The sequence below is a fragment of the Mastigoproctus giganteus genome, chromosome 9, assembly GCF_048544385.1.
Source record: "Mastigoproctus giganteus isolate SK-2022 chromosome 9, ASM4854438v1, whole genome shotgun sequence".
Lineage (NCBI taxonomy): Eukaryota > Metazoa > Arthropoda > Arachnida > Uropygi > Thelyphonidae > Mastigoproctus > Mastigoproctus giganteus.
In genome coordinates, this window is record NC_143583.1 from 103,890,571 (window position 1) to 103,918,081 (window position 27,511).

Here is a 27,511-nt window from a genome sequence, read left to right on the forward strand (position 1 = left end):
TGCTCGAGCGTGTACAGAGAAGGGCAACAAGATTGGTGAGGGGAATGAAGGGATCCTCTTACCAAGAGAGGCTTAAGTTCTGGAAATTGCAGTGGCTGGAGACTAGCCACCTGCGCGGTGATGTGATTGAGGTGTATAATGCCTTGAATGGGTTGAGCAGGCTGAATTCTAATGGGATCCTTCCACTTGTTGAGATTACGAACCTAAGGGAGCATAAATTCAAATTAAGAAAAGACAGTTGTAGAATAGATGTGCGGAAATTTGCCTTTAGCCAGCGGGTGGTTAATTGCTGGAAAAAATTACCATCTGTCGTTGTGGAAGTTGATAGGTTAAATAAATTTAAGGAGGAACTGGACAGGCATTTGGAGGAATGGTGTGGATTTTTTTTTTTTTTTTTTTTTGGCTGATGCTGCATAAGCTCATACATTTGCTTTCTTGCATCTCATGCCACTACTTCTACTACTCAATTAAGTCACCTTCAAGGTGCCTAGTGTTCAAACTGTGCAACCCACATTTCCAAAGTCTTTCCTCATATGAAAGTCCTTTTGCTGATCTCACCAGGAGAGCTACCAGTCTTGGGACCGTTTCAAGAAGCTCGATGTTTTTTTTTTGTTTTAGGTGTGGCCTGCACACTTGATTGAATACAGTATTCAAAATATGGGTTAACAATAGCCTTATATAATAGGATTATGACGTCCTTATCTCTACTAGCAAATGTTCAATAAATCATTGTTAGGACACCACGGGCCTTCCTTGAAAATTGTCTCCAATGCTCAGCGAACTTCATGTCTGACTGTATCCCAAGTCCCTTTTTTCTGCTACTGACATTAGTTCAACTCCACCAAGGGTATAAGTTATTTTTGGGTTACTGTTCCCCAGGAGTAAGACCTTGAACTTTGCTGGATTAAAGCTTAGCTGGCACTTTTCTGACTTTCCCTGAAGTCTATCTAGGTCATTCTGAAAAAAAAAAAAAAAACTCTACTTGGTAGTGATCATTAACTACTATACCAACGTTTACATCATCTGCAAATTTAGACATCACGTCCTCTATCCCTTCATCGGTGTCATTGAAGAAAATAAAAAAAAAACAATGGTTCCAATACTGATCCTTTAGGAACCCCACTTCTTACATTAGCCCAATCTGAAGAATAGCCATTTACCACAACCCTCTGCTTCCTGCCATGAAGCCATCCATCTAAGGATTTTCCCTGTGATTCCAACCAATTCCAGCTTATAAAGTAACCTTTCATGTGGGGCTGAGATATTTTTCCATTCAAAACCCCCGGTCGAGCAGCAGAATGTTAATATAAAAATTAATGGATTTGTATTTTGCCCTAGTGGCCCTTACATCATTAGTTAGCACAAACTGGCATAAATTCGAGCCGTATATAATATCTGCAAATTGTGTGTGCACTGTTGTCGATTTTCTGAAAGAAAACACGAGTTTCCTGAGGGGGGCGGATCCATGCTACCCTCGCCTGACAGGGCCGCGGTAGCACAGTTGGAAATATCAGTTGGAATGTCACAGGAGACAGCTTCAATGAAACTGTCTATTGTGACATCTTGAACAATTCTGTCTTATTTGCATTTTGGAAATGCAAAAGGAACAATATTTGAAACTAAACTCTCAGATTTTGGCTCCAAATTAAAGCTCGTTAATACAGTAACGATTTCAGGAGAAAAATGTACTGAACTTGCCAGTTCAAGCCCAGAATCCAGATCTGAACTGGAACACCTTTAGCATAATGGAGTGTTGTGGAATTTGGTTATTTTGGAATAATGGAGTGTTAGAAGAACACTTAGTACAAGCAGGAAACTAAGAGAAGCCCTATGGGAGAGGTGTTAAAAAACCCTCGAATTAAAATATGCATATTTTAATTAGAGGGTTTAGTGTCAAACAACGCTAACTGCAAAATCATTTTGTAGATTGATGCTTTTGGAATTAACCAAGAAAAAGTCATTTGACATTTTCTTGGTTTACGGGAAATGTGTTTATCAAAGCTAACTTGTAAAATACTAGAGATATACAGTCTATGACATGATATGCATTATTATTTGTATAAAGTAAAACTAAAGTTATCGGAAAAAGAAAATGCAGTTTTGTAGTTAACGTTGTTTGACACTAAATCCTCGGATTTTGGCTTAACAGTGATAAGCACTTCATTTTTTTGTTAGTGGTTTTCTGACCTTTTAACAATTTTTGAACGAAGAAACACACAAAAAAATAAAAAAATATATATTGAGATGGCTCTCTCTGCTCGCCGAAGCCACCTTTTACACTTAACTCAGAGATAATTTAAAAATACAGTAATTAAAAAGCAGTGACATTTGTAAAAGAAGTCGGTTCGGGTTCTCAATTTGTTAACTTTCTCGGCTTTCAGAATAAGTTCGTAAAAAAAAAAACACATGTGGAATATTTAACGCTGGAGCACATGAGGATGCGCAATTTTTTTTTTCTAGAGGTGTGGGAAGGTAGAAGGAGGTTCCTCCAGGAAGTCTCGCTTTGTTGACAAGAATAATGGAATCAACTTCCTTATGCTAGAAACATGCAAGACATCTGGATTACTGCCAAATCACAGACCTCACTGAAGTGATTGTTTTGCAAATTCTAAAGAGTTCCGTGTTGGGTTATGAAGGATTGTAATCTTATTCCAAAAACGTAAGCCAAGATAGAAGTAAATTTCAATTCTTTACAAATATGCAAAGCTAAAAGCAGGATGCAGTAAAAAAAATAATAATACTATAGGGAATATGTAGAAACAGTTATTTGCAAACAATGTTGACGAATTCATTAGGCAATCTGGAGTCTGCGAAAGAAATATCAAAATTTTCCACCTACCACGGACGAAATATTGTGTAATCATTGTGTGCGTATGCCTCACATGCAGAAATAATAATTTTTTTGATACTAGAGAGCTTTTAAGTGCTCGATATTTCCTATATTCTATTATATTATGAATCAACAGGGCTTACCTTTATTTTTAATATAGGAAGCTTCTTTTCCAACTCTCCTTGTCCAACTCGCTAATAATTGATGGGGAAGGCGATATCAATTTTGCAAGACGTCTTGCAAAATTGATATCGCCTTCCCCATCAATTATTAGCGGGTTGGACAAGGAGAGTTGGAAAAGAAGCTTCCTATATCAAAAATAAAGGTAAGCCCTGTTGATTCATAATAATAAGAAATAATAATAAAAAAAAACTAATGACTAATTCCAATTTATCACCGATTAGTGTATTGAGTCAGGTTCAAAGCATGAACTCAAGCACTTGGTTTCTCGTTGGATAAGACTTTATTACATAAACTTAAGAACTATGATTCTTAATTTAACGAATACATTCCTCGTTCGCAACGTGAAAAAAAAAAAATAAAAAAAAAAAAATAGTGTATGAGAGATTCAAGTAATAGCAGCCAGTTTTAATTATGAGAGAAAAATAATAATAAATAAATAAATAGCCTCTGATTCAAATAGCCACGAGACGGTGTTGATGCGAGTATTTCAGAAAGTGCTTTCCAGCATTAACGGCCACTACTGAAGATCACTGTGCGCCATTTCAAAGTCGATCCGTGGGGATGAGAGGGTGTGGCGGGTACAACGCACCAGTGCTCCGATTGAAAATGACCCCCTTCACAATCTCAGCAAGGATGACTGGATAGCTCCAGTATTATTTCTAGCAGCTGAGCACTTGTGGAACGGCCCTGTACCAGTACTACTGCCTTTATCTTGAAGTGTGTCTCTGTAAGTATGGGTTCACAGCCCGAGTGAATTTATAATTTTTGAGACAAAATATCTACAAAAGAGCCCCCAAAAAAATAACCGTGTAGGGGTCTCTTCAGTGAGAAAAATCAAAGAATAATTTTTAAATAACGATGTTATTTTTTTTTTACATTTTATAAATGGTATACTGTATCCATAAATAAAAATCCCTACCTCACGGGTTGGCCTAAAGATGGTGTTGCGGCACGCATGACACTTCTGGCACGCGCAGCTCTTGTTAATGTCACGCCTCCAATGTGAATTATTATTATTATTAGCTACATGGTGCAAGAAAGCCTGAGGCTTATGCTGCACCAGCCAAAAAAAAAAAATAAATAAAATAAAAATAAATAAAATAAAATAAAATAATTCTGAGTTACCTTGAGGGAGGGGGGAAGAGAGAGCTATTGCTATTTTTTTTTTTTTTTTTTATAGGAGCATTAGCAAGTAAGCCCATATTGCTCCGGGAATATGCGGTGGTCATTCCCTGACCCTTCCTCATCATCCTCCGTATTTGGTGGTGACTGGCTCGAACCCCGGTCTAATCAAGAAGCGTGTGTTACGCACTGCTGCTCCTTCCCACCTGGCTACGGAGGCGCCTGAGAGAGAGAGAGAGAGAGAGAGAGAGAGAGAGAGAGAGAGAGAGATGGATGGATGATATCCAGCTCAGGACCCTGGGTGTGCCAAGCCCATATGAAAAAAGCCCCTGTGAAAAAAATAAAGCAAACACGTTGACCTAATTCGATGGTAAGAAAGTCAAGCTTTACAGTAAGTACTGCCTTGTAATATTTATTCATATCTTTAAGCAATAAAGGCTAAACCCTGAGGTAGGAATTTTAACCTTGTGGTGAATGATAATTTAATTTCGTAAGTGTTTTTAAAAGTCGATTGCATTCAAAGATATTTGAAAAGGCATCTTTTAAATATTAACGCGGAACAATAATTTGACTTCATGGCCGACCGGGCTAGCCAGGTGGATAAAGTGCCTCCCTGGTAACCCAAAGGTCGCGGGTTCGAATCCCGCCTCGGGCATGGATCAAAGTACTGTAAAAACCTTTGGAGGTGCACTATGGCCACAGAAACCGATGCGCCAACAACTACCAAAATTAAAAAAAAAAAAAAAAATTTTGACTTCATTAACTTCCTAGCAACTATTAATCTTCCTTCCAGAAGGCCCTTGAATTAAGCATCCCAATGTGGTCTCTCAAACCATCGCTCTAGCTTCAGTAAGGTTGGTTGGTTATTAGGATTTTTATGGCGCATCAGCATCTAAGGCTACTTCAGTAAGGAACAATGTCTGATATTGTGTTGAATATAATCAAGCGCACGATAAAACCCGTCGTTGTGTCCGAATGCGCTACCTCAAAAAATACTCTCATTGTATTTCCTTAGGAATACATGCCTCATATCACCATAAATTGAAATTCCATAACAATACATCAGATCCAAAAACTATCTGGATTACTTAACCTTCACTATAAGCCAGAAGAGAAGTGAAATAACCTGTAAAGAGTTCCAATACGAGCTATTTCAACTAAACCTAATCTGATATTTATACAATCATAATTTGAAACTGTCTTCTTGTTAAGTCTCAAATCCAAACGAGTGAAGTTCTACCCATTATCTGATCAAATGGCACGTTCAGCCATTTGCCATCCAACTCACTATTTTTGTATTACTGCCACGAGCACTTCTACTGCCTCCATCGGCGCCTCCGTAGCCAGGTGGGAAGGAGCAGCAGTGCGTAGCACACGCTTCCTGATTAGACCGGGGTTCGGGCCCGTCACCACCCAATACGGAGGATGCGGAAAGATCAGGGAATGACCACCGAAAATCCCCGAGCAATATGGCCTTAGTTGCTAATGCTCCTAAAAACCAAATAACAAACTCCCTCTATCCACTTCCGCCTCTCTAGAAGGCTTGAGATGAGCTGACTTCAATTTGAGCAGTTTAAAAAAAAAAAATCAAGAGAGCAGGCGGTCATTTAACTGGAATTTCACCGATAGAAAGCATCTAAATCGAGGCATTAATATATCTTGTCTGTAAATTGCGTGCATACTATTGTCAACTTGCTTGTTTTTTGGCAAGAAAAATTTTATTTTTTAGGATTAAAAAAAAAGAAAAGAAAAAAAGTTTGCCTAAGATCCAAAACTTAACTGCAGCACGAATAGTAATCCTCTAATTAGAGGCCAATATGTGGAAACTCGTTGGGGTGGGGAATGTAATTCGAGTTTTCTGAGCTACTTTAAACCTCTTTTGGTTAAGGAACAGCACGAGTTCTGTAACAAAAGTTTGGTCATTACAAACACGGCTGTTTCAGGAGAGCCCCAGCTGCCTTGCCGTTGCAGATAACACAACTGATACAATCACCGTCCTTCCACACCGGGTGGAAAATGTCCAGATTCGAATCCCGTCAACGACGCGTGGAATTTTCATGCATGGGATTTTTTATGTCAGTGCGACTGAGTTAGTCAGTCTTGGGTGTTGCACATATTTTTCCCCAGAAAGTCGGTTTTTCGTCCAAATCGACCAAAGGATACACGCAATTCAGAGACAATATACTGTCTCCTCGAACATTCACTCAGCTGCAGTGGACACAGATCTTATCTATGGACTTCGTCGAAAGGAGTTTATTGAAGCTTTTTAATTCCATCTAACTAACATTTATCAAATTTTCGATGAGTTTGGTGACCATCTCAGCAGGGCCTAGAATTTACTGGAAAGCGAAATACAGCTGTAGTCCAAGGTGTTTTTTTCCCAATCTTTCACTTTGGTTACCTCACGGGATAGTGCAGATATGGACAATGAGAACTAAAACGGATCTCTTGCAAACCGCTTCCAAACCCGAGGTTATTGATCCGTCTCTCCTTTTTTTCCCCGACGTCCCCGAGCAAATGCTTATTTCCAAGTTCATAAAGCTCACTGTTGGTTTAAAGATCTACTCTGACATTATGAATTAACAGGATGATTTTGACCTTCAGAAATCACCGGATAATCAGGGTAACCATTGTGCGTATATACACGTTATCCTACAAAAATATTCGAACATCAGCGTTGGAGAAATGGTGTTTTAATTAACAAATTAATATGCAACAATGATCCGTCACGGAATACCTTCGATCCGTACCACACAATTGAGAGTGTGTGTGTGGGCACCCGCATTATGCAAGGTGCCAGTCTACGACCCGTCACTGACAGTTTTTAGCACTACAACCAATGTAATGGTTCGAGCCCAGACCACGAGAAGCAGCTTGAAGCCATGCCTCACTATCCTCCGAACTTTATTGTGGGCATAATACATTGCGGTAGATGATGTTTTCAAGGATTCTTCACACTCACACTAGACCAACTAATATGAAAACTAACGACTCTTCAAGCCATAATTAAATTCCTGTCTCCACTGTTCCATGGTCCGAGAACGATCGTGTATGCACCACCTCGAACTGTGGGAGCAGTCCTAATACAAAAACTCATGCTATGCAGCTCCCTATGGACTGTGAATGCGTTTGTGGATATCTGGAGCTCCAACGTAAGTTTTTAAAGAGGAAGTAACTCATCTGCTTTTGTCTATTAGGTTTTTTTTTTTTTTTTTGCCTACCTGACCTGACACTTGCATCGCCCTCTTTGTTCCATTGTTTTTTTTTGACTACGTCGGCACCCTCGTAGAACGAAGTGTAATCAGTTTTCCCAAACCGGGTGAAAAGGCTTCGAATCTTTTTAACGACGCGAGCATTTTTTGGGCTTTATCTGTAACTGAGTTTCTCAGTCGAGGGCTGCATGTTTTTTTTTTTTTTTTTCCGAAAATTGCGTTTTTTGTCTAGCAAACAGCCCAATGAATACATGCAATTACAAACACTTCGTGTATTCTTATTGCCTTAGTTGCTTTGGCGCTTAACTCATACACCTCGCTGCCTCTACTCTGCCAGATAATGACCGAAAGGAGCCCGAGAAGTGTGTATGCGCGGTGGGGGAAGGGCATTGTAGAGGCCACGTTATGTCAAAGAGCTGGATATATTCTTGCTGTGTGTACGCCATATCCAAAAATTTCATTACTTTATACAAAATATTCCCCCACTTCCAGCTTTTCTTTACTACGGAATACACCATGAATAGCTAAACTAATAGAACAAACTTATCTGCGAAAAGATCTGAAGCTCTCAAACACTTCCGCATTCATTTCACAAATATACTTGGCCTCAGTTCCAATCTCAATGATATTCATGCTCTCGTGGATAACACAGTATAATCGCCGTCCTCTCCACAGCAGGTAGAAAAGACTTGAGTTCGAATACCGTCAATGAAACGACGGATTTTTATTGGTCTTTTTCACAACGTGGCTGAGTTAGTCGGTGTTAGGCGACGGTAACATGGGTCTTTTCTCCTGGAAACTCTGGGTTTTCGTCCAACAAACGCAAAAAACCCGCAATTTACAGACATAATGTATAGCCTAAGTTGCCGATACGCCTAAAACCCAACAACAATGATGTCCACTCCCTTTTACAGTCTGCCAAGCCACTTACTTTTTCTGACAGAATCCCAGTTATCAGTCGATTTAATCACTGGTCATCTCACTTGTTCGAATTATTCCCTGCACGATTCATTTCGCTTCAAAGTTTTAAGTTTCTGCACATGTCAGCTCTGATATTTCCTGTCAGAGACTTAGCAATTTGGAATCTTTTCTTTCGATCTTCTCTGGGTTAAAATCTCTCTCTCTCTCTCTCTCTCTCTCTCTCTCTCTCTCTCTCTCTCATTCTGTCAAATTCATCTGTTGCCTCTATCGATCTCCAGATTCTCACTAATCACTTGGAACTAACTTCTTTTCTTTGAAACTTGACTCTCTCCAGTCCAACTTTCCTAGCAGTGAAATAATTTTCCTTGGTGACTTTAATGCTCGCAACTACAGCTGGCTTCGTTTTCTAATCACACGGATCCAGATGAATGAGATGCTGAGACTTTTGAAATTACTAATGACCTCGCACATTTTACATTTTGTTCATTTTCCTACCAGAAATGCTAACCACATAGCCAACGCTCTTGATCTTTTCTCATAAACAACCCTTCCAAGTACATGATCAAGGTGAGCAGTCCTACGCACCTCAGATCACAACTTGATGGTCTCTTCTCCAACGGAGCCTATTTCCTGTGCCCATTCTGAGCCTCGTTTTGTTTGGCATTAAAAGAATGTTACCCATTTAATTGGGATGATCTGCGAGATTTCTATTTTCTTTCCTTGGTTGGATTACTGTTTTAAATCTTCTGATGTTAATGTTTGCTCAGATAGTGTCAGTAAAATTATTCTCGAAGGGATGAAATCCTTTATTTAAAACACTCTACCTTAAAATCTCATCCTTTACCTAACTTCGCTTTCCAATAAATGTGCTAAGACTGTTCAAGAGAAGAATGTTGCCTATTAGCAGTATCAGAGTTTGTGATACTGCTAATATGCAACATTCTTATCTTGGTTTTCAACAGGCTAACAGTAGAAAACTTTCTTGTCCAAACGGTAGTCGACCATTCTGATTTTTTGCCAAAGCTATTAGCTACAACTTTTGCTCATCAATACTCCCATCTCTATTAAAACCTGATGGATCTATTGCCTCCTGAACCAAAGATAAAATCGACTTACTAGCATCCCACTTTTCTTCTAACCTTTGTATTGACGATCTTAACCACCACCTACCATTCCCAGTACACTCCACTCAATGCTCCCTGTGGTCTTCCATCAAAAAGATGGCAGAAGAATTTTGAATAATGTTGATACCAAGCTCTAGGTATGATATTCTCCAGTTTTTCTCAAAGCTTTGCGCCTGAGCTTACTCTGTTCTTTGCTTCATTTTTACTGGTGTTTTTCCTTCTGGTTGGAACTTTGCTCAAACCAGCCAGTTCCTAAAAGGGATGAGAAATCCCTCCCATCCAATTATCGTCCCATTGAACTTAACTCTCTTCTACCTAAAGTAACGGAAAAATTCATTAACTGACAACTTCTACACTATTTTGAAATCATTTCATTAATGATCGCCAATATGGATTCCATTCCATTTTTTTTTTCCATTTATTTGTACACACAATTCTTTACATTTTATATACAAGAACTTACAGAGAATATATATATACAATTTTATATACAACATGGATTCCGTCAGTGTCGATCCACTGGTGTATAATGGCTTATATTACCCATCTATGGACAAATTCGATGGAAAAATTTGGTGAAACTAAAGCCGCTGCTCTTTACATTTCAAACTCTTGATCGGGTTTGGAATATGTCTTCTAAACAAGCTTCCATCTTATGGATAGTCTACCATTTTTTTGTAATGGGACGTCCAATTTTCTCTCTGACCGCTCACTGCAGGTGATGGTAAATGGCTCCGTCTTCTAACTTCTCCACTAATGCTGGTGTTCCCCAAGGTTCAGTTATTTCTCACATTCTTTCTCTTGTATATTAATGACCTTCTTCCATTGACAAGAAATCCTAACCATCGTTTTGCTGATGATAGCACATTGCTCTCCACTCCACGCTACCTTCCAGTTTGAGAAACCTTGTCCTGCACAAAAATATCCAATATCCATCAATTCCTTAAATGCTGATCTCCAGTGGGGCAAAGATATCTTAGTTTCAATCCTGTCATATCTCACAAAAAAAGGGATTCTTTTGCTATGCTTATCTTCGATGACACTCAGATTTCTAGACAAGATCGCATACATCTATTAGGTATTATTCTGACCATCTCTCTCTTGGAATAAGCACATTAGAAATATTGCTTCCTCTGCATCTGAAAAAAAACGGGGTTTCTCTTTCGCTCGCAGTGTTCCCTTTCTTCTTTTTATCACTCTGAACAAATCTGAAATCTGTCTTATCACGGAATATTGTTCCTACTTGCGGGGCGGTGCTCCCATAATCTCTCTCAGGCTTCTCGCCTCCATTCAAATGAGGGCAGTTAGCTTAATTAATGACCCATCACTCAGTCTCTCCACTATCTCATAAACGTTCTATTTCTGCTGCATGCCTTTTCTATAGATACTTCCATGGTCGCTGTTCTTCTGAAATGGCTTCTATAATTCCCCCCCTCCCCTCTCTGTCTCTTCCAAACCAGTCCAAACTCGTGCCGCAACCCGTCAACGTACACTTATAGCTCAACTACAAACTCACAGAACCAACTTTTCTTCCTCATTCATCCCTTGAATTTCATTTCAGGTTTCTGAAACAACCTTCCTTCACATGTATTTCGTGAAAATTATAATCTTCAGAAATTCAAGTCTAATGTCAACAAGTATCTCCTTTCATCTTCTCAACCTTCAGCTCATGCACGGTACTAAGTACTATAGGTTCTAATATCTATCGTATTTGCGGTATTCATAAAAAATTAAAATCCATTAATAATCTAACTACATACACTGACTTTGCGAAGTTCAAGCGTATGACTGTTGCATGCAATGATAAATTGCTGAAGATTAAATGTCTTCTCTGGAACCACTTAGCCTTACCGCGACTCATTCTGCTTGGTTATGATATTTCTGCTATTGAATGAGCACTTTTGTATACAGTTTGTTCGCACTGTTCGCTTCATTGGGCATGGCGTCCGAATACTTTCGGTAGAGTCAAGTTATGCACAAAACGTATAACGGAGATGGTCCACATCTGTGTAACTCGCTATGAGAATAATTTTCATAGTCATATCGTTATTGGCAATTTAAAAACTGGTAAGAATACGTGGTTTCACGAAGAAGGAAGTTAAGCTTAGATTGCTTCCAAAACTCAGTGCTAAAAAGTCAAATATCAAACAGAAGAAAGTCTTGCAGCGTCGTGTAAAAGATTGCCAATTTTATGATAATTTTATACAAAGATTAACAACTGTTTCTTCAAGTAGACAGAGCTTTCGTGAGATATTTTAACGCAAATGAAGTTAATTACCGGTATATTGGCATAATATTAAACTGATTAAACATTAATAACACAATTACAAGATACGCATTACTAATATAAATAAGTTTTAAAATAAGAGAAGGAGGACTGTGCAATATTTTGAGAAAAGGGATTATATGGACATTTGAAATATGAACTGTTTAACAGAATTTAAAATAATAAAGAAAATAAATAGCGCTAAAAATATAATTATGCACAGATTTGCATTTTATAAGAGATTAGATAGTGAACATTGAAATACAAAATTTCCTTATATTTATCACGTCATTTCTAAAAATAATTGGTTTCTTTAGATAACCAGATGTAAATTGTAAAAAAGGCTTTATTTATTATTATTAGCTGTATGGTGCACCAGCCAAAAAAATTCCCGAGTTACCCTGAGAGAGAGATCAGAAGTAGAAGGAAATCGCCAAGAAAGAGAAGAATGATGATATCCAGCTCAGGACCCTGGGTGTGCCAAGCCCATACTCACCAGATGTGAGCCCTTGGGGTTACTAAGTTTAACTATTCCAAAAGCTCAGCTAGTTCAGCTTAATTTAATGGGAAACCATTATCAAAGATACTTGAAAAACATTAAAAAATATTCCCATACTGAAGTGTCGGAGCCCAGCTGAGGATGTGGCAAACCAGACACTTCGGGCGCAAGAGTCAAATGATATAATAATGAAAGTTCATGTGGCATAGTTATCTGAGGAGGGAGAAGTGCACATCTGAGTAGTGGCCTCGGACAGTCTGCGTGGTAGCACAGTGGTATCGTCACCGTCCTTCCCACACCTGGTGGAAAAGGCCCCGGTTCGAATCCCGTCGATGACGCGAGGAACTTTAAAGGACTTTACCACTCCATGGCTGAGTTAGTCTGTTTCAGGCGTAGATAGAAAGGTTTTTCCCCAGAAACTGGGGTTTTTCGTCCAGCAAAACAGACAAATCGACCAGAGAACACACGCAATTTGAAGACATAATACATATATGGATATATGTAATTACGGATGGCCCTTATATCTACGTCAGAGGTCACTCAAACTATTATATAACTCATTCCAGCTTCGAGAGGTGTGCTTGGAATGTAAATGAAAAAGGTTTTTACCATTTTTAATATTCGATACCAATTCAACTGGCAAAAAAAAAAAAAAAAAAACTGGAATCTTCATTGTTTAAAAAGTTGATGTAACTCGGATTATCGTCGGGTAAGATTAAGTACCATCTTGTGTTTCTTAAAAGTCGACTGTATTCAAAGTTATTTGAGAATGTGTTTTATAAATGTTAAGCGTTGGTGCTATGATTACACACAGGGTCGTCTTAAGGCACGATCGAGCGGTTCTTCCGAACAGGGCGCCAAAATTTAGGGGGCGCAAAAGTCTCTGAAAATTCACTGATTTGCTGTAAATTTCAAGTCGGAGAGGGCACACCAAAAAATCTTGCACAGGGCGCTGATAGACCTGGGGCCTCTTCTGATTTACACATTTAGTATACAACACATCTGCAATGTATTAATTTTAATCTGGCATACTCGAAGGTATGCCAGATTCTATAATCGACTTGTCTGAGATATTTGTGGTACAAATGGATCGCAAAATGAAGTGGGGGGACAGTTATATAGATCAAAAATAAAGTTCCAATTTAACTTATCGTGGTTAGTTTATTTAATCAGTAAACTGTTAGGTGACATGCTCTTTTACATCACTTCGTTCAATTTCTCTTTCAAATGAACCAATGAATAGTTGTGGGGAGGAAAGTCTACGTAAAAAGCCTACATCTGGATTTGATCATGTATACCCGAACTAATAAAAACATCAATGAATCTCTTTTATCCGTTTAACTACTGATTCAACTGTTGCCATTGGGCTTATAATATCTCGATTTACAATATCAGTAAGTCATTTGCGCAAACACATCAATTACTTAATTTCGTTTTTCAAAAATTAACTCATTAAATTCTAGATAATATAATAAACTTGACTCTGGTTGAATATTTTCGAATGATATATGATTTATCTTTGTAGATGAAAAACATTATGAACTAACAACATAATATTCGACAAGTTTGATATAATGTATAATATATACTGGGGAAGAGGATTGAGAAGTTTTTAGCCCAATATAAATTGCAAAGGTTTTGAAATAAAATGTTGCCAATCTGTGCTGTGACTTTCTTGCATGTTTACAAAAATAATTTCAGGCTTGTTTCTATATTCTTCTCCTTTACAGAAAGTGCTGAAGTGTGTAAAGTGAATGAAGATAGAACTGTCAAGAGAATCAAGCACCGTGTAGTCATCGGCTACTTTCAATTAAAGGGAATATCACAGAAAGAAATTCATGAAGGCATGCAGCTAACATTAGGGGAATCTTGTCCTTCGTACACCGTGGTCAAAAACTGCGTTACAGAATTTGCGTGGACGAGGCAGTGTCGCACGGTACAGGCCACCCAGCAGTGGGAGGCCTGTACCGTGCGACACCTGCACATGTGGATGCCATTCATGACTTGATCATACAAGACTGCAGAAAAACACTGAAGTACACAGAGACAACATTCAACATCTCCCATGAGCAAGCTCACGATGTTGCAGTGACTATTTTAGGAATAAAGGTTTCTTCAAGGTGGGTCCCTAAATCACAGAATGCAGATCACAAGCGGGAAAAGTGTTGTCATGAGATGCGCAGCATTTTGAAACCAATGAAGCTCAGTTTTGGGCGCCGTCGGTATGTCATTATAGACGAAACATGGGTGCACCACTTCGACCCTGAAACAAAAGAACAATCGAAACAGTGGAAGCATCCCTCTTCTCCCCCTCCTAAAAAGTTTCGAGTGCAGAAGTCAGCTGGGAAAGTCATCGCATCCGTCTTCTGGGATGGAGTGATCGTGGTTGATTTCCTCGAATGCCACTATCAACGCTGAGTATTATTCTAATCTATTGAGGCGTTTCTGCGAGGAAGTGAAGCTCAAGAGGGGAGGAAAATTGGCCAAAGGAGTCATCTTGCTTCTTGTTGCAAAACAGCGTTTGCGATCGGGCAACACTGTGGGTTCGAGCTATTACAGCATCAGCCCTGCTCACTGGATTTGGCTCCACCGGAAAATTTTCTGTGTGTATATATATATATATATATATATATAGAGAGAGAGAGAGAGAGAGAGAGAGAGAGAGAGAGAGAGAGAGAGAGAGAGAAAATCAGGTCTAACAGGCAGAAATTGAGTAGGGGTGCCGTTATTAAAAAAAAAGGTCGAAAACGATTGGGAAAAAAACCCAAATAGTGGGTCGTGCCAGAAAGCGTGTTGACTTAAGTGGAGACTATATCAAAATAAGTTTTCACAATTTTCCAGCATTCCTTCTATGAAAGGTTAGAAACTTTTCGACCCCCCCCCCTCGTAAACAGATTACAGAAAATTAAACAGATAACGGAAACCTCAGATAATAGAAACTCACATTTTTAATAAGGGCTTGTGATTCATTTACTGGTGTGTAATAATTATTATTGCGTCACCGCAATAAGTACAGAGTAATTTTTAAAAGGTTTTTTTTTTTTTTTTTATTAAACAGTATACAATACAAACGCAGCTGCATGCATAAAATGTACGGTATACAGGATGTAGTAGATACTAAATCAATAACGTTTATAAGAGTGAGGTGTTGTCATGAGATTGGCCAGCACTTTGAAGCTAAGTTTGGGGGGCAGTATGTCACTATGGAGGAAACATGGGTGCACCACTTCCACCCTAAAACAAAAGAACAATCGAAACAGATGAGGCATCCCTCTTCTCTTCCTCCTAAAAAAAGTTCCGAGTGCAGAAGTCGGCTGGGGAAGTCATGGCATCCATCTCCTGGGATGCAGAAGGAAGGATGATGGCCATTCCGTATTACAAGTTGGGGCACATTTATAACTCATCGTGACATGCAAATGCCAAACCAGTGACAACTGGGGTATGATGTTTCATGTTCTGGTTCAGCTTTTGACAAAAAGCATATTGTGTCGTTGTCAGGTTTAGCGTTCCGCTCGTTAATGTTTATCAATTTGAGTTGAGGGAAATATGACATCCAGTAATATCGAATAAACAATTTACTATTGACCAATGCGAAATTTTCATCTCCAGATCAGTCGTGCAGTGTTAACTTCTAATAGTCTATTATTATTCGTCATTATTTCTGTTGGATGGGCGATGTAAATTGTAATCTTTAGTTTAGTAATAAGGACAATTAATATTCTTTCCTGTTTTCACTCTAATCGTCAATGACATATAATGGTAAATTTTTGCCTTATTTCACATACGATGCAACGCAGTACTGAAGCAAAATATAACTGGAATAGAGGATGATCCTCTCGCGGCGAACAAACTAGCAGCAGACACACTTTATTGGAAGGAACAATTATATAAATCCCATCAACAGTGCATATCTGGATTAGACTCGGTTGCAACATATATCGAAAATATGAATTCGAACAAAGGTCATTTATCATCAAAAATAATATTACAATGAGATCAGCATATACGCGAAATATTTATAAACTGTATTTATTAATAACAACTGCATTTCAAATGGTAAAGTTTACAATAAAATGACTCTATTTTCCCATAAAAATCATCTGAATTAAAAGCAGTTCTCTTAAGATTTTTTTTTTTTTTTTTTTAAGAGCATAAAAGGCAATACTTTTTTGAAATGTTGCAAATTGGAAAGTCAAATTTTCCTATTTATTATTAATTTTTTCGATTACATATTTCGCAGAAAGGTTTAACAACATAACTGTTGTGTTAGCACACGTACAATTACATAATGAAAACTAGTATTACTCACATTGTTTTTGGTCCAAAAGTACAGCTTCAGTAAACAAATTCGCCAAAGTAAGTAATAATATTAAAGCTGTTCCGGCCATCCTACTGGACTGTCAATCTCCGATGGCAGCTACGGGTACCAGCGGCCTTTTAATAGCTGAAAAAATTGTTATGCAAAAGACCCTTTGTTTAATAAAAAAATAATTTAAAATAGTCTGCAGGAGTAACTGAACTTTGCCACGACCTAACATTAACGCTAGCCGAGGCTCTCATGCAGACTTTGCCCCACACAATTTAAAACTATTAAACTGTAGCGTCATCGCGACTATTTCGCTATACATCACGCTACTTTCAACTGATCACTGAATACTCAGCTACAAGAACACTTGCTCTACCCCGTACTACGCCTGGCAGCGAACTTAAATCACTCGCCAAAAATTCTGTTGTTTTATTACGGTAGCCAAGATTAGACGTTGCTTTCATGATAAGAAACTCTGCCCTCTAACGGTCATCTTCAGAAACGAATACTCATCATAGACGAAGACTTATGCAGCGTTGTTTTGCTTGTGTGTGTTGGATGTATTGAGGTACGTTCATGGTAGACATGTAAAATTCGTTTATTTAAATACACAAAGAAAGTGATGCCACATACATCTATAACATGAGTCTCACTTCATGTATTAGTACAACTATCATGAGAAATACTGCTTCATCGTATCATGAGCATGTCATGTACTCTGTGGCGCACGCCGTAGTAGGCACAGAGTAGTACTGTACTCCACAGAGAAGTAAGATATGTTACTACTCTGGGCTGTACTCTGTCTGTGGTAGTCGGTACAGTACTTTTCGTTCACCACACAGTAAATTCGAATAATGTCATCATTGAATTTTAAACAAAAATAAATAAATAATTACTGCGGTAATTTGGATATTGAAGTTACAAGTGTTTTCTGCCATTAAATAAATTAATGACAGGCAACGTTTAAAATGTTCAAAATAGCCCCTACTACTATATTAGGGGTGCACCGTAGGGCTCCAATATTTGGGAACCCAAAAGTTGAAATATATATCCAAACACACTAAATTTTCTAGAAGCAAGGCCCCCAAATCCTATAGCATTTTAGATCCCAAAATGATCTACACTAGCAGAGGCGGACTGGGTCAAAAATTCTTACCAGAGAAACAAATAGAATGTATCAGAGGTCAGAGTGCAGTACTGAAAATCACACCGGCCTCTGGCCCACCTGGGTTTCCCCAGTAAGTCTTGCGACCATCCGACCCTGTACACTAGCCACTGCTCGGACCACGTCCAATTCATCGGCCTAGAAAGTGGTGGTCAAAAGAAACATACATCTGCAAATTCCAGTGTGGTATTGCGAAATTCCTATTAGGGAAAAAAAAAAAAAAAAAAAACGACTGTAGATCTTTAAGTTGTGGATACAAAAACTCCTACTTACCCACGAAGGTATCTTATCCTGCGTTCATGACCATTTTCATAACTGTTATTAAGCTCGTTATCAGGAATTTAAATGGAAAAATTTACAAACCAGAACTCTCATTAAGAAAAAAAATTATATTTTTAATAATCAAGTACTGTACGTACATGAGATTGCCGATGCGCGTGACGAACCGGAACGGCGTTCTAGCGCGCTCCGATACATTCCTAGCTCTGCGTATTATCATTATTTATTCATACCAGAAGTTGTAATGTATCTGTTGTTGTTATTGTAGAGTTTTAGGCGCATCGGCGACTAAGGCCATATTGCGCGGTATATAATATGTCTATTTGTAAAATAATAAGAGGAGTTTACCTCAATATAGTACGTAGAACACTTCCATATGATACTCTCCAGAAATTAAAACGAAAAAATCGGCAACTTACATTAGAGTAAAATATAAATAATTAAAAACCTTAACGCAATTAAAAAGAATTTAACGAAAATATTCAAAACGATTTTCAATATTTGAATATTTTCGTTAAATTCTTTTTAATTGTGTTAAATTGGTTTTTAATTATTTATATTTTACTCTAATGTAAGTTGCTTTCGTTTTAATTTTTGGAGAGTATCATACGGAAGTGTTCTACGTTACTATATTGAGATAAACTACTCTTATTATTTTACAAATATTAATACCAACGTATTGAGTATTACAACTCTGATTCATACTATATAATATGTCTATAAATTGCATGTGTTCGGTGATCGATTTTCTGTGTGCTGGACGAAAAACCTGAGTTTCCAGGAGGAAAAAAAAAACATGCCACCCTCGCCTGAGATCGCTAACTCAGCCACGTTGTGGAAAAGCCATTAAATTCCTCGCGTCATTTACGTGACTCGAAATCAAGTCTTTTCGACCGGTGTGAGCAGGGGATTTCTTAGGGAATTTGGCGCCTCCTTTAAAACTTTCTTAATATGTGTATGTGAGTTTCAGGTTTTTCAGGCGCCCCTTGAACGTTGGCGCTCAGGTGCAATGCATCCCTTTCACTCTTGGGACGGCCCTCCCCTGGGTATGGGGGAGGATGGGGATTCTACAAAATGTGCTACCCACGAAGGCATATGAATCTGGTTGTAATGATACTTCACAAGCTTATGACTCTACATATAATACTTAGAGCATGTAAACAACGCGAATTTTGTGAGGATTTTGACACCTGAGAGGTACAGCATTAGGAGACTTTAAGAGTTATAGCTTTAGAGACATTTGAATACTTGGAATGCCCTCTCTATTTTATTAAATCTAAAAGTACTGTACTGTAAAGTATATTCTTTTAGTGTAAGTGGTCCCGCAGTTATTTTCGATACATTCTGTTTAACTGACACTGGCTAGCGCCCTTCACTGTCACTGAAGGACGCTTTCCAGCGAACCTGCTCTGTCGGAAGGGTACGGCGAGGTGAAGCGCAGTGTTCGACCTCGTTGATAAACCGAGATCAAACAAACTTCGTTTTTTATTCTCTTTACAGACTACGTTTCGGAATGGACCGGAGCATACCGAAATGCCTTTCGGGCTTTTCATATGCATCAGAAATGTATACATACTTGAAAATAAGATTTTATTAACGAGCTTTCTGTTTCATAAAAATGTTCCATTTCGACTCCTGTAAGAGAACCAGACTTAATATACATAATAAAAGTGCATGCACACGAAAAGACAAGAAACGTGGAGTGGCCACACGTCGCATATGCTTCAGTGAGCAAGCCTTATTTCAACTAACTTACCCAACTTTAACTGCATACATAAAACCATCTTTCTTCCATCTTCAGCTGGTTAAAACAACATTTATTACCTTTGTGTTATTTGTATATAATATATTTTCTCCTATTCCAGTAGCGTATCATCCTGTAGTTTAGCGGCACCACTTGCACAAGATCCTGAGCTCGGAAGTGGGGGGAACACAAAGTTTTTTTTTTTTTTTTTTGATTTGGAAGTTGTTGGCGCATCGGCTTCTGTGGCCATATTGCACCTCCCAAGGTTTTTGCAGTACTTTGATCCAAGCTCGAGGCGGGAATCGAACCCGCGACCTTTGGGTTGCCGGTCAGGTACTTTACCCACTCGGCTAGCCCGGTCGGCTGAACACAAAGTGAGAAAGGAACAAAATAAATAAATAAATTTCAGTAGGTCGTATCGGGGCTTAAGCTCTTCATACGCCACTGTCCCACATCCACTGCTTTCTTATCTCATTATGCAATGGTGGATAGAGCCGAGACCTATCGGGGGCAATATTCCCTCCCCCCAGTCTTTTTTTTGCTTCAATTTACATCATTGTAAATTGGAGCAAATACTGTATGTTTTATGATATTAAGTTATAATATGTTTGTCTGTGTTGTATGTATATAATATGATTGGATAAAAATTCGAGGCAAAATTTGAGCTTAATTTTTAAATTTCTGTCAGTCTTCTATTCATATCGTAAATCGCCTCCACACTAGAAATATATTATCATTGTTATATCGTATATCCCTAGAAAAACTGTCTGGATTCGCCAGTGACCTTACGTTTTCAAGTTAATTCTACTGGTTATATTTTTTGTTATAAAAAGATTAGATGGCTCAGTACAGTAATGAAGCTAAAAAATCTGTTCTTCCTACCCTTTAATTACTATGCTAAATAGACCTTCCGAATCCCTAACTCTTCACCCCTTCCCTCCACATGTAGCGGACCTAGCAGTGAGGTAGTTTTGCTAATAAGGAGAATCCTTCAAAAAGTGGCTACATGAAAGTGTGAAGTAAAAATACTGAGATAATCAGTAGAAACTACTATACAGTCAGGTCGGCCACTGCGAATATTGGGGGGGGGGGGGAGGTCTGATTGTTAGTTAAAGAACACGGATATGCCGATCGAGAATCTAGCGTTGGGGCCCGGAAATTTGTAGTTTCATCTCTGGAATAATTTTTTAAATGTATATAAATGCATTTAAATGTATATAAAATACTTATCTATCATAACAAAAGAAAATACATAGGATAAAAAGGGCCCAATAATTCCATTATTTTCATTAAGCAGTACTTTAAAGAAAACAGAAAATACATTTTTGTAAATCTTAATATATATTTTAGTTCCTTATGTTCACAAGTTTATTTACTTACTGAAAAGCTTCTCTTTTATTGTTGATTTTAAAAATAAAAAATAATAATTAAAATATCGAGAAGTGCCTAGAAGTGTTATTGTGTCCACACTACTCTGTGATTGTATCCATATGAGATAGAGCGACTTTTCAAAGTACAGTACGCTGAAATGAGTAAAATGGACAAAAGTAAGTAGAAAGCAATTCATTTTCATTAAATCATAAAGAATATCTTACAATTTTTGTTTTCACTACAGCCATGGGCGCAGACAGGATATTTTGAAAGGTGGTGAAAAAAAAAAAAAAAAAAAATCACAGTAGAACGTCGATTATCCGAAACCCCCTCCCCCCAGATTACAGTACCTACTTTTAGTGCACTGGTTGTCATGCTGAAATATTACTGCTGCCGCTTGATGCATTCGTTTCCAATTTATTTGAAGATACAGTATAGCATAGAAATATTCTTAATTTGTCATTACGAGAGTTAAAAATCAAATGTTGGCTTTAACTACTGTGAGGACCCTGGACAGTTTCCTGTGATCTTGTTGCGTCTTTGTCTGTTGTACAGTTGTGAGCGCGGGAATATAATGGGGGCCGGTCAGCTTTTACTCAGTGTGCCGTGTGGTGCTGCCGAAGAGATGATCACACACACACAGTAGTACTCTGTGGTCATACATGTGCACGATTTGAACGAAGACGTAGGTGAGATTGTAACTTTATTTCAAGGGATTCCCGGGTTTTCTGAGTGTGGGCAAAATGATGCAGAGGCACGGCTAAAACAAGGATGTCGATGATCCTGGTTATCCATATTTTAATTGAAGGAGAAATTGTATTAGTCCAGGATGAAGAACGTGCTGACTTTAACCAAGGTGATTCTGATGAAAAAGAAGAGGGAACGGGCTCACTTACGCAGAGGCCTTCACTGGCTAGAAACTGCAATGGCATGGTGTGAGCAACTGTCTGAATGCAGGTATTACGGAGATTTTGCTATTAAAGAGGATGAAAGATCTCGCCGCGAAAAAAAGACAATCTCGCATGTTTCAAAGAAAAATTCAAGATTGCATATTTTAAAAAATAAACCTTCCCAAAATTCCTTATACTCTTACATTTGTATGCAATTACTTGTTTGTTTATTTTTGTTTATGTAAAAAAGAAAAAAAAGTGATTTATAGTTGAAACGATGTAAAACAATTAGGTAAGTTCAAAATAAATGTAATATATAATCAATATACATTGTTTCTTCAAACCGGTTTGGTTATTTACAAACCAATTCCTAAATCAATTATATTTCATCATACTTCATATTTCAAAATACAGTAACAATAACCTTGTGTAGGTTAATTTAATTATAGGCTTAAATACACTGTTTCGTATCAACTGGGTATTCTCGTGTATGTTTGATTATCCGAACCAACCCTGGTCCCAATTAGTTTGGATAATCGCCGTTCTACTGTATTAGATTGGGGTAACCTAGTAAGTTATATGTGAACTATATGTGAACCCCTGGCGCTCGTCGCCGTGATGGGATATTGTGCTGTAAATCTACTTCACAATAAAGATTTATTTATTTATTTATTACACATGCCCATGTGTATTGTCTTAAGTTGCGTGTGTTCTCTGGTCGATTTGCGGATTAAAAACCCGTTTCCTGGGAAAAACCTTGCTATGTATGCCTGAGACCGACTAACTCATACAAAAATTCCTAGTGTCATCGACGGGATTTGAACCTGGGCCTTTTCCACCCGGTGTGCGGAGGACAGCGACGATACTACTGTGCTATCGCGCAGACTGAAGGTGGGGATAAATGGTTTGTTCAACAAATTTTCGAATACGTGTGATATCTTAAGTCAAGTTTGACTGATTTACGTGTACAGCCGAGAGTCCGTACACGTTCATGGTAGACATGTAAATCAGTAGAAACTACTATACATTTAAACTACTATTAATATTACAAAATTTGTAAATTAGATTCTTAAAAAAAAAAAAAAAAAAAAAATTTCCAATTATTATCAATCAACTTTAACCAAATATTCTACATCATGTAAAACAAAAAGCTTGAATTTCACCAATAAACTAAAATCAATTTTTCAATCAGATTTTTCTATTGTTATTTTGAAAACAAAGATTTCAAGTTCAGTGGTAAACTTTTCAAAGGGAATCTCTGTGAATATGCTTAATCCCGTAAATTCTCAAAGCATAAATCTCTTACAAAAACTTTTAATGATTTATTAAGAAAAGAAACCCCACAAATAAGCATCGGCAATTCTATTTGCAAAGGAAATTCTTCTTTCAAAGTAAACTAGTGGGCAGGAGCGGGAGTGCAGTAGCACACGCTCTTTGAGTAGACCGGGGTTCAAGCTCCTGACTGCTGAATACGGTCGATCTGCCAACCCGCACTAGACCAGCGTGGCAGATTATGGTCCATTTTCCCTGCAGTGGGTTGATAATGGCTGCACTTTACTTTTTACGTGTACAGCCGAGCCAACATTTCGTGATCGGTGAGAGAAAGTACTGCGCAGACTGAGCGCATTCGGGCAGAGTGAAAAAGACAAAGGCACGAAATTTCGTCATTGGCAATGAAGATTTTATGAACGCAGCTGCAGTAAGTCCCCGAGTTACGTAACTTCGAACTTACGTAATTTTTTTTTTTATTAGAATTGTAAAATTGAAAACAGTAAAAATAAGTAGTTAATGATGACGAATATGGCACGCACAAATTGAACAAGTGAGATGCAGAGTAACAAGTTTATGAAGCTTAAAAAGTAGGAATGAAGAGAAGGTTCTGAAAAGAGAGGTCGGTGGATTTTTAGCTGCTCTAAAGGGATAGGTATTTTGATACTTTTACAGTATTCTTCATTAATTAACATAATAAATTGAATTTTACAAAGATATTAAATAGGTTTAGTAGCATTTGTTAGCTTCTTATTTTTAATTTAACTAGTGATTTTTGGAAGTTACGACTCCCGGTGTTGGCGCCAATATTATTGAATTAGCCGCCATATTGTAATCGATAAGAAATAGCACAACGTATATATCTCGAACTCATAACGTAATACGAAGCACTGTATTAGGAATCTGTCAGCTTAGTATAGTGTTATCAATTAATCAAAAATATTTATTAATCTTATTAAATTCCATTGTTAATTAAACTGCATTTAAACGGAAATCATGACTTAGACTAGAGCTGCGAAGTAAAGATTGCAGACTAACGAGAGTGCTGTGACTCTGACCTGGTGGTAGTGTTGCCAACTCTTAATTAACCCGCTAACTTTTGAAATTTTCATTTGGGTTAAATCCTATTAATGGTGCCATAAAAATTAAGACCCCAACATTATGTCCAAACAAAAACTTCCAAATTGCATATTAAATGCAGTTTATTCTGAAGAAAAAGTCAAAAATAATAAGAACCGTTTAACGGAGTTGATGAATTTATGCAGTGGCATGATCACTGGATTTTTTGGTTCGCGAAAAATTACATTTTGCAGAGTACAGTTTTTTTTTTTTTTTTTTTGTTAATGCATCAGCTTCTCTTGCCATAATGCACCTCCCAAAGTTTTTGCATTTTACTCTGATCCAAGCCCGAGGCGGGATCCGAATCCGCGACCTTTGGGTTGCCACGCAGGCACTTTACCCACCTGGCTAGCCCGGTCAGCACAGCTTTTTGTGAAGTTTGCAATCTTGAAATGCGGCTTACAAAAAGTAAATGTAAAACTGATATGTTTAGATGGGATTGTAAGAAACCTTGCCGTAAAACAGAGTATTAGACATAAATCATTTTTTAATGATAGCAATGATTATCGTTATCTCAAAATTTATTATTTCTACTCTTCTGTTCCCAAGTTTGCATTGCTCTTGATTTAAATATCAATAAAAACATTGTTATTGAAAAATGCAAAGATCTGCATGATATCAATAATTGATTAAGATAGTTAACTAGGGGGGATTTCAGAAAATGGAATATACCTATCGAAGTTGAAATTGATGAATCCGTATTTTTCAAAAGAAAATATAATTGAGGACGACTAATAGTAACACAATGGGTTTTTGGTGCATTCGAAAGAATTATCAAATATTTTTTAGTTACAGTAGAAAATAGAGATAAAACAAGTCTATTATCAATTATAAGAGTGAATATAACCAGGTACAAGAATCATCAGTGATGGATGGCCTGCATATAAAGATCTCTACCGAGACATTATTTTTTTTTTTTTTTTTTTGATTTGGTAGTTGTTGGCGCATCGGCTGCTGTGGCCATATTGCACCTCCCAAGGTTTTTGCAGTACTTTGATCCAAGCCCGAGGCGGGAATCGAACCCGCGACCTTTGGGTTGCCGGCCAGGTACTTTACCCACTCGGCTAGCCCGGTCGGCCCGAGACATTAATTATAGAGGGGTGAAGTGGAAGTGGGTTTTTTTTTTTTTTTTGGCTGATGCTGCATAAGCTTGCTTTATTGCATCAAATGCCTCTACTAATGCTAATACCCATGATGAGGTTATTCATCGCTATAATTTTGTTTCTCCAGATGATTCAAGTGCTCATACTCAAAATATTGAAAACACTTGGTTACATGCCAAAGGAAAATTAAAATACCAGTTTGAAACACAGGATAGTCTACTAGAAGATTACCCATATGAGTTTCTATTTAGAAGGAAATTTTCTAAAGAAAAATTATTTAATTATCTTATTTTAGAAATAAATAAATAAGAAAGGTAAATTTTTTTGTGTTTTGAAGGTTTAATTGAATTTTTGATTTTCCCTAATTTTTTATTTATTAAATTTTTTCTAACTTTTTTAAGCCTATATTTTTTATGGCACCCATTAATAGGATTTAGCCTTCATTTGTTTGTAAGGATTTAAAAAATATATATTATATATAAGCAGTTATTTATTTTCTGTTTTTAATATAAAATAAATATCTAAATTAAAGTCGAAATTCAATACCTCCTCATCATATGCTTCTTGTGTACCCATTTTGCGAAGCATTTCTTCGGGTAAAACATAATTTTTACAACACTTTTCAGCCCGTATCCACATTTTTCGATTTGATTGAACAATTTAAAGCTATGACACAACGATCATGTCGTTTGTCCGCGAGTGTAACTATGTATTGAAATTGTTGGTTTCCCCTGAGGGGAAACCAACAATCCCTGAATAATATAAAACCGATTCTTCGCTTTATAAAAAAAAAAAAAAAAAACTGTGAAATAAGATATCTGTCTATGTTTACGATGTATATCAATAAAACATTTCAATTATGAAATATTTATATTATTAAATCAATATTTCTTAATTTAAATGTTACACTGCCGAAATATATAAAATGCTAAACATATTTAAAAGTTTTACATTTATACTCTTTCTGCTAAAAAATCCGCTATCCGCTATTACATATTTTAATCTGCCAAACCTGAAGCAATTCCGCTAAAACTAGAGGGAAAACTGCTAAATTGGCAACACTGCCTGGTGGTAGTGCCACATTACAAACCAGAACTTTTATTAACCTTGAATCTACGTTAATCTGTTAATCTTTATCGCCAGGAAACTGATGCTTCACGTAAATATTTTCTAGTAATGCTTTATCCAATTTCTTTAATTCACTTAATTACTTAAATCCCAATTTACCTCTTTAAAATTAATTTCCTGACAGTGAGTAATCATACAGTGTGTTTCTCTGGTCATTAGCCTTCTCTTACTTTGATTTGCTATTCTTTCCAGTAACTTCTGATAACACATTATTAAAATCAGCCCATAAGCTCTAAATATGATAAATTAATTCATTTGCTATCTGATGTTTGTATAATTGGAATATAAATACTGTAATTTTGCCATTTTATAAAATTTACATGCATAAAATGCATTTTAACTTTGGAAATGTTGATGGCATTATTGTACCCAACTCTGTCCTCACACGATGTTTCACATATTGAAAAAAAAAAAGGCCAGTTCAAAAGTTTCATTTCTGTGTGCCAAGAAGAGTATTATAAAAAAAAGACATATCATCGAAGTCATAATTTGAAATCAAATTAACAATAAAGCCACCATTTAAAAACTGAGTCAAAAATTAATAGATCATTTTTGGGATGTGACGAAGAACCATAACTTTGAAAGCCTTTTACAGAAACAATGCAATCAACTGCCCTTCAATGTTTTCGCACTACTGAATAATCTTCTCGGATGTGAAGGTTTTAAGGATACGCGTACAAACTGTTACTGCTATCAACAGAAATATTTATTGCAAATAGAAAAGGCGTATGATGTTATTTTAGCTTGTTACTCTATATATTAGACTATATAAATTAATGTAAGGCACCTCCATGGGCAGGAGCAGCAGTCCGTAGCACACGCTTCTTGATTAGACCGGGGTTCGAGCCCATGACCACCAAATACGGAGGATGCAGAAAGATCAGGGAATGACCACAGCACATCCCCGGAGCAATATGGCTTTAGTTGCTAATGCTCGTAAAAACCAAATAAAACAAACGAAAAATAAATAAATTAATGCA

General features: G+C 37.3%; 1 protein-coding gene across 1 annotated transcript in view; it reads right to left on the reverse strand.

Annotated features, from left to right (window-relative positions):
* Window positions 1-16,849, reverse strand: part of LOC150080606 (A disintegrin and metalloproteinase with thrombospondin motifs 6-like) — a 518,673-nt gene extending 501,824 nt beyond the window's left edge. The window contains exon 1 of the mRNA XM_090381965.1: window positions 16,467-16,849. Coding sequence (XP_090238091.1) covers window positions 16,467-16,545 — 79 coding nt within the window. The 5' untranslated portion in view covers window positions 16,546-16,849. The remainder of the gene's footprint in view (window positions 1-16,466) is intronic.
* Window positions 16,850-27,511: the final 10,662 nt, after the last annotated feature.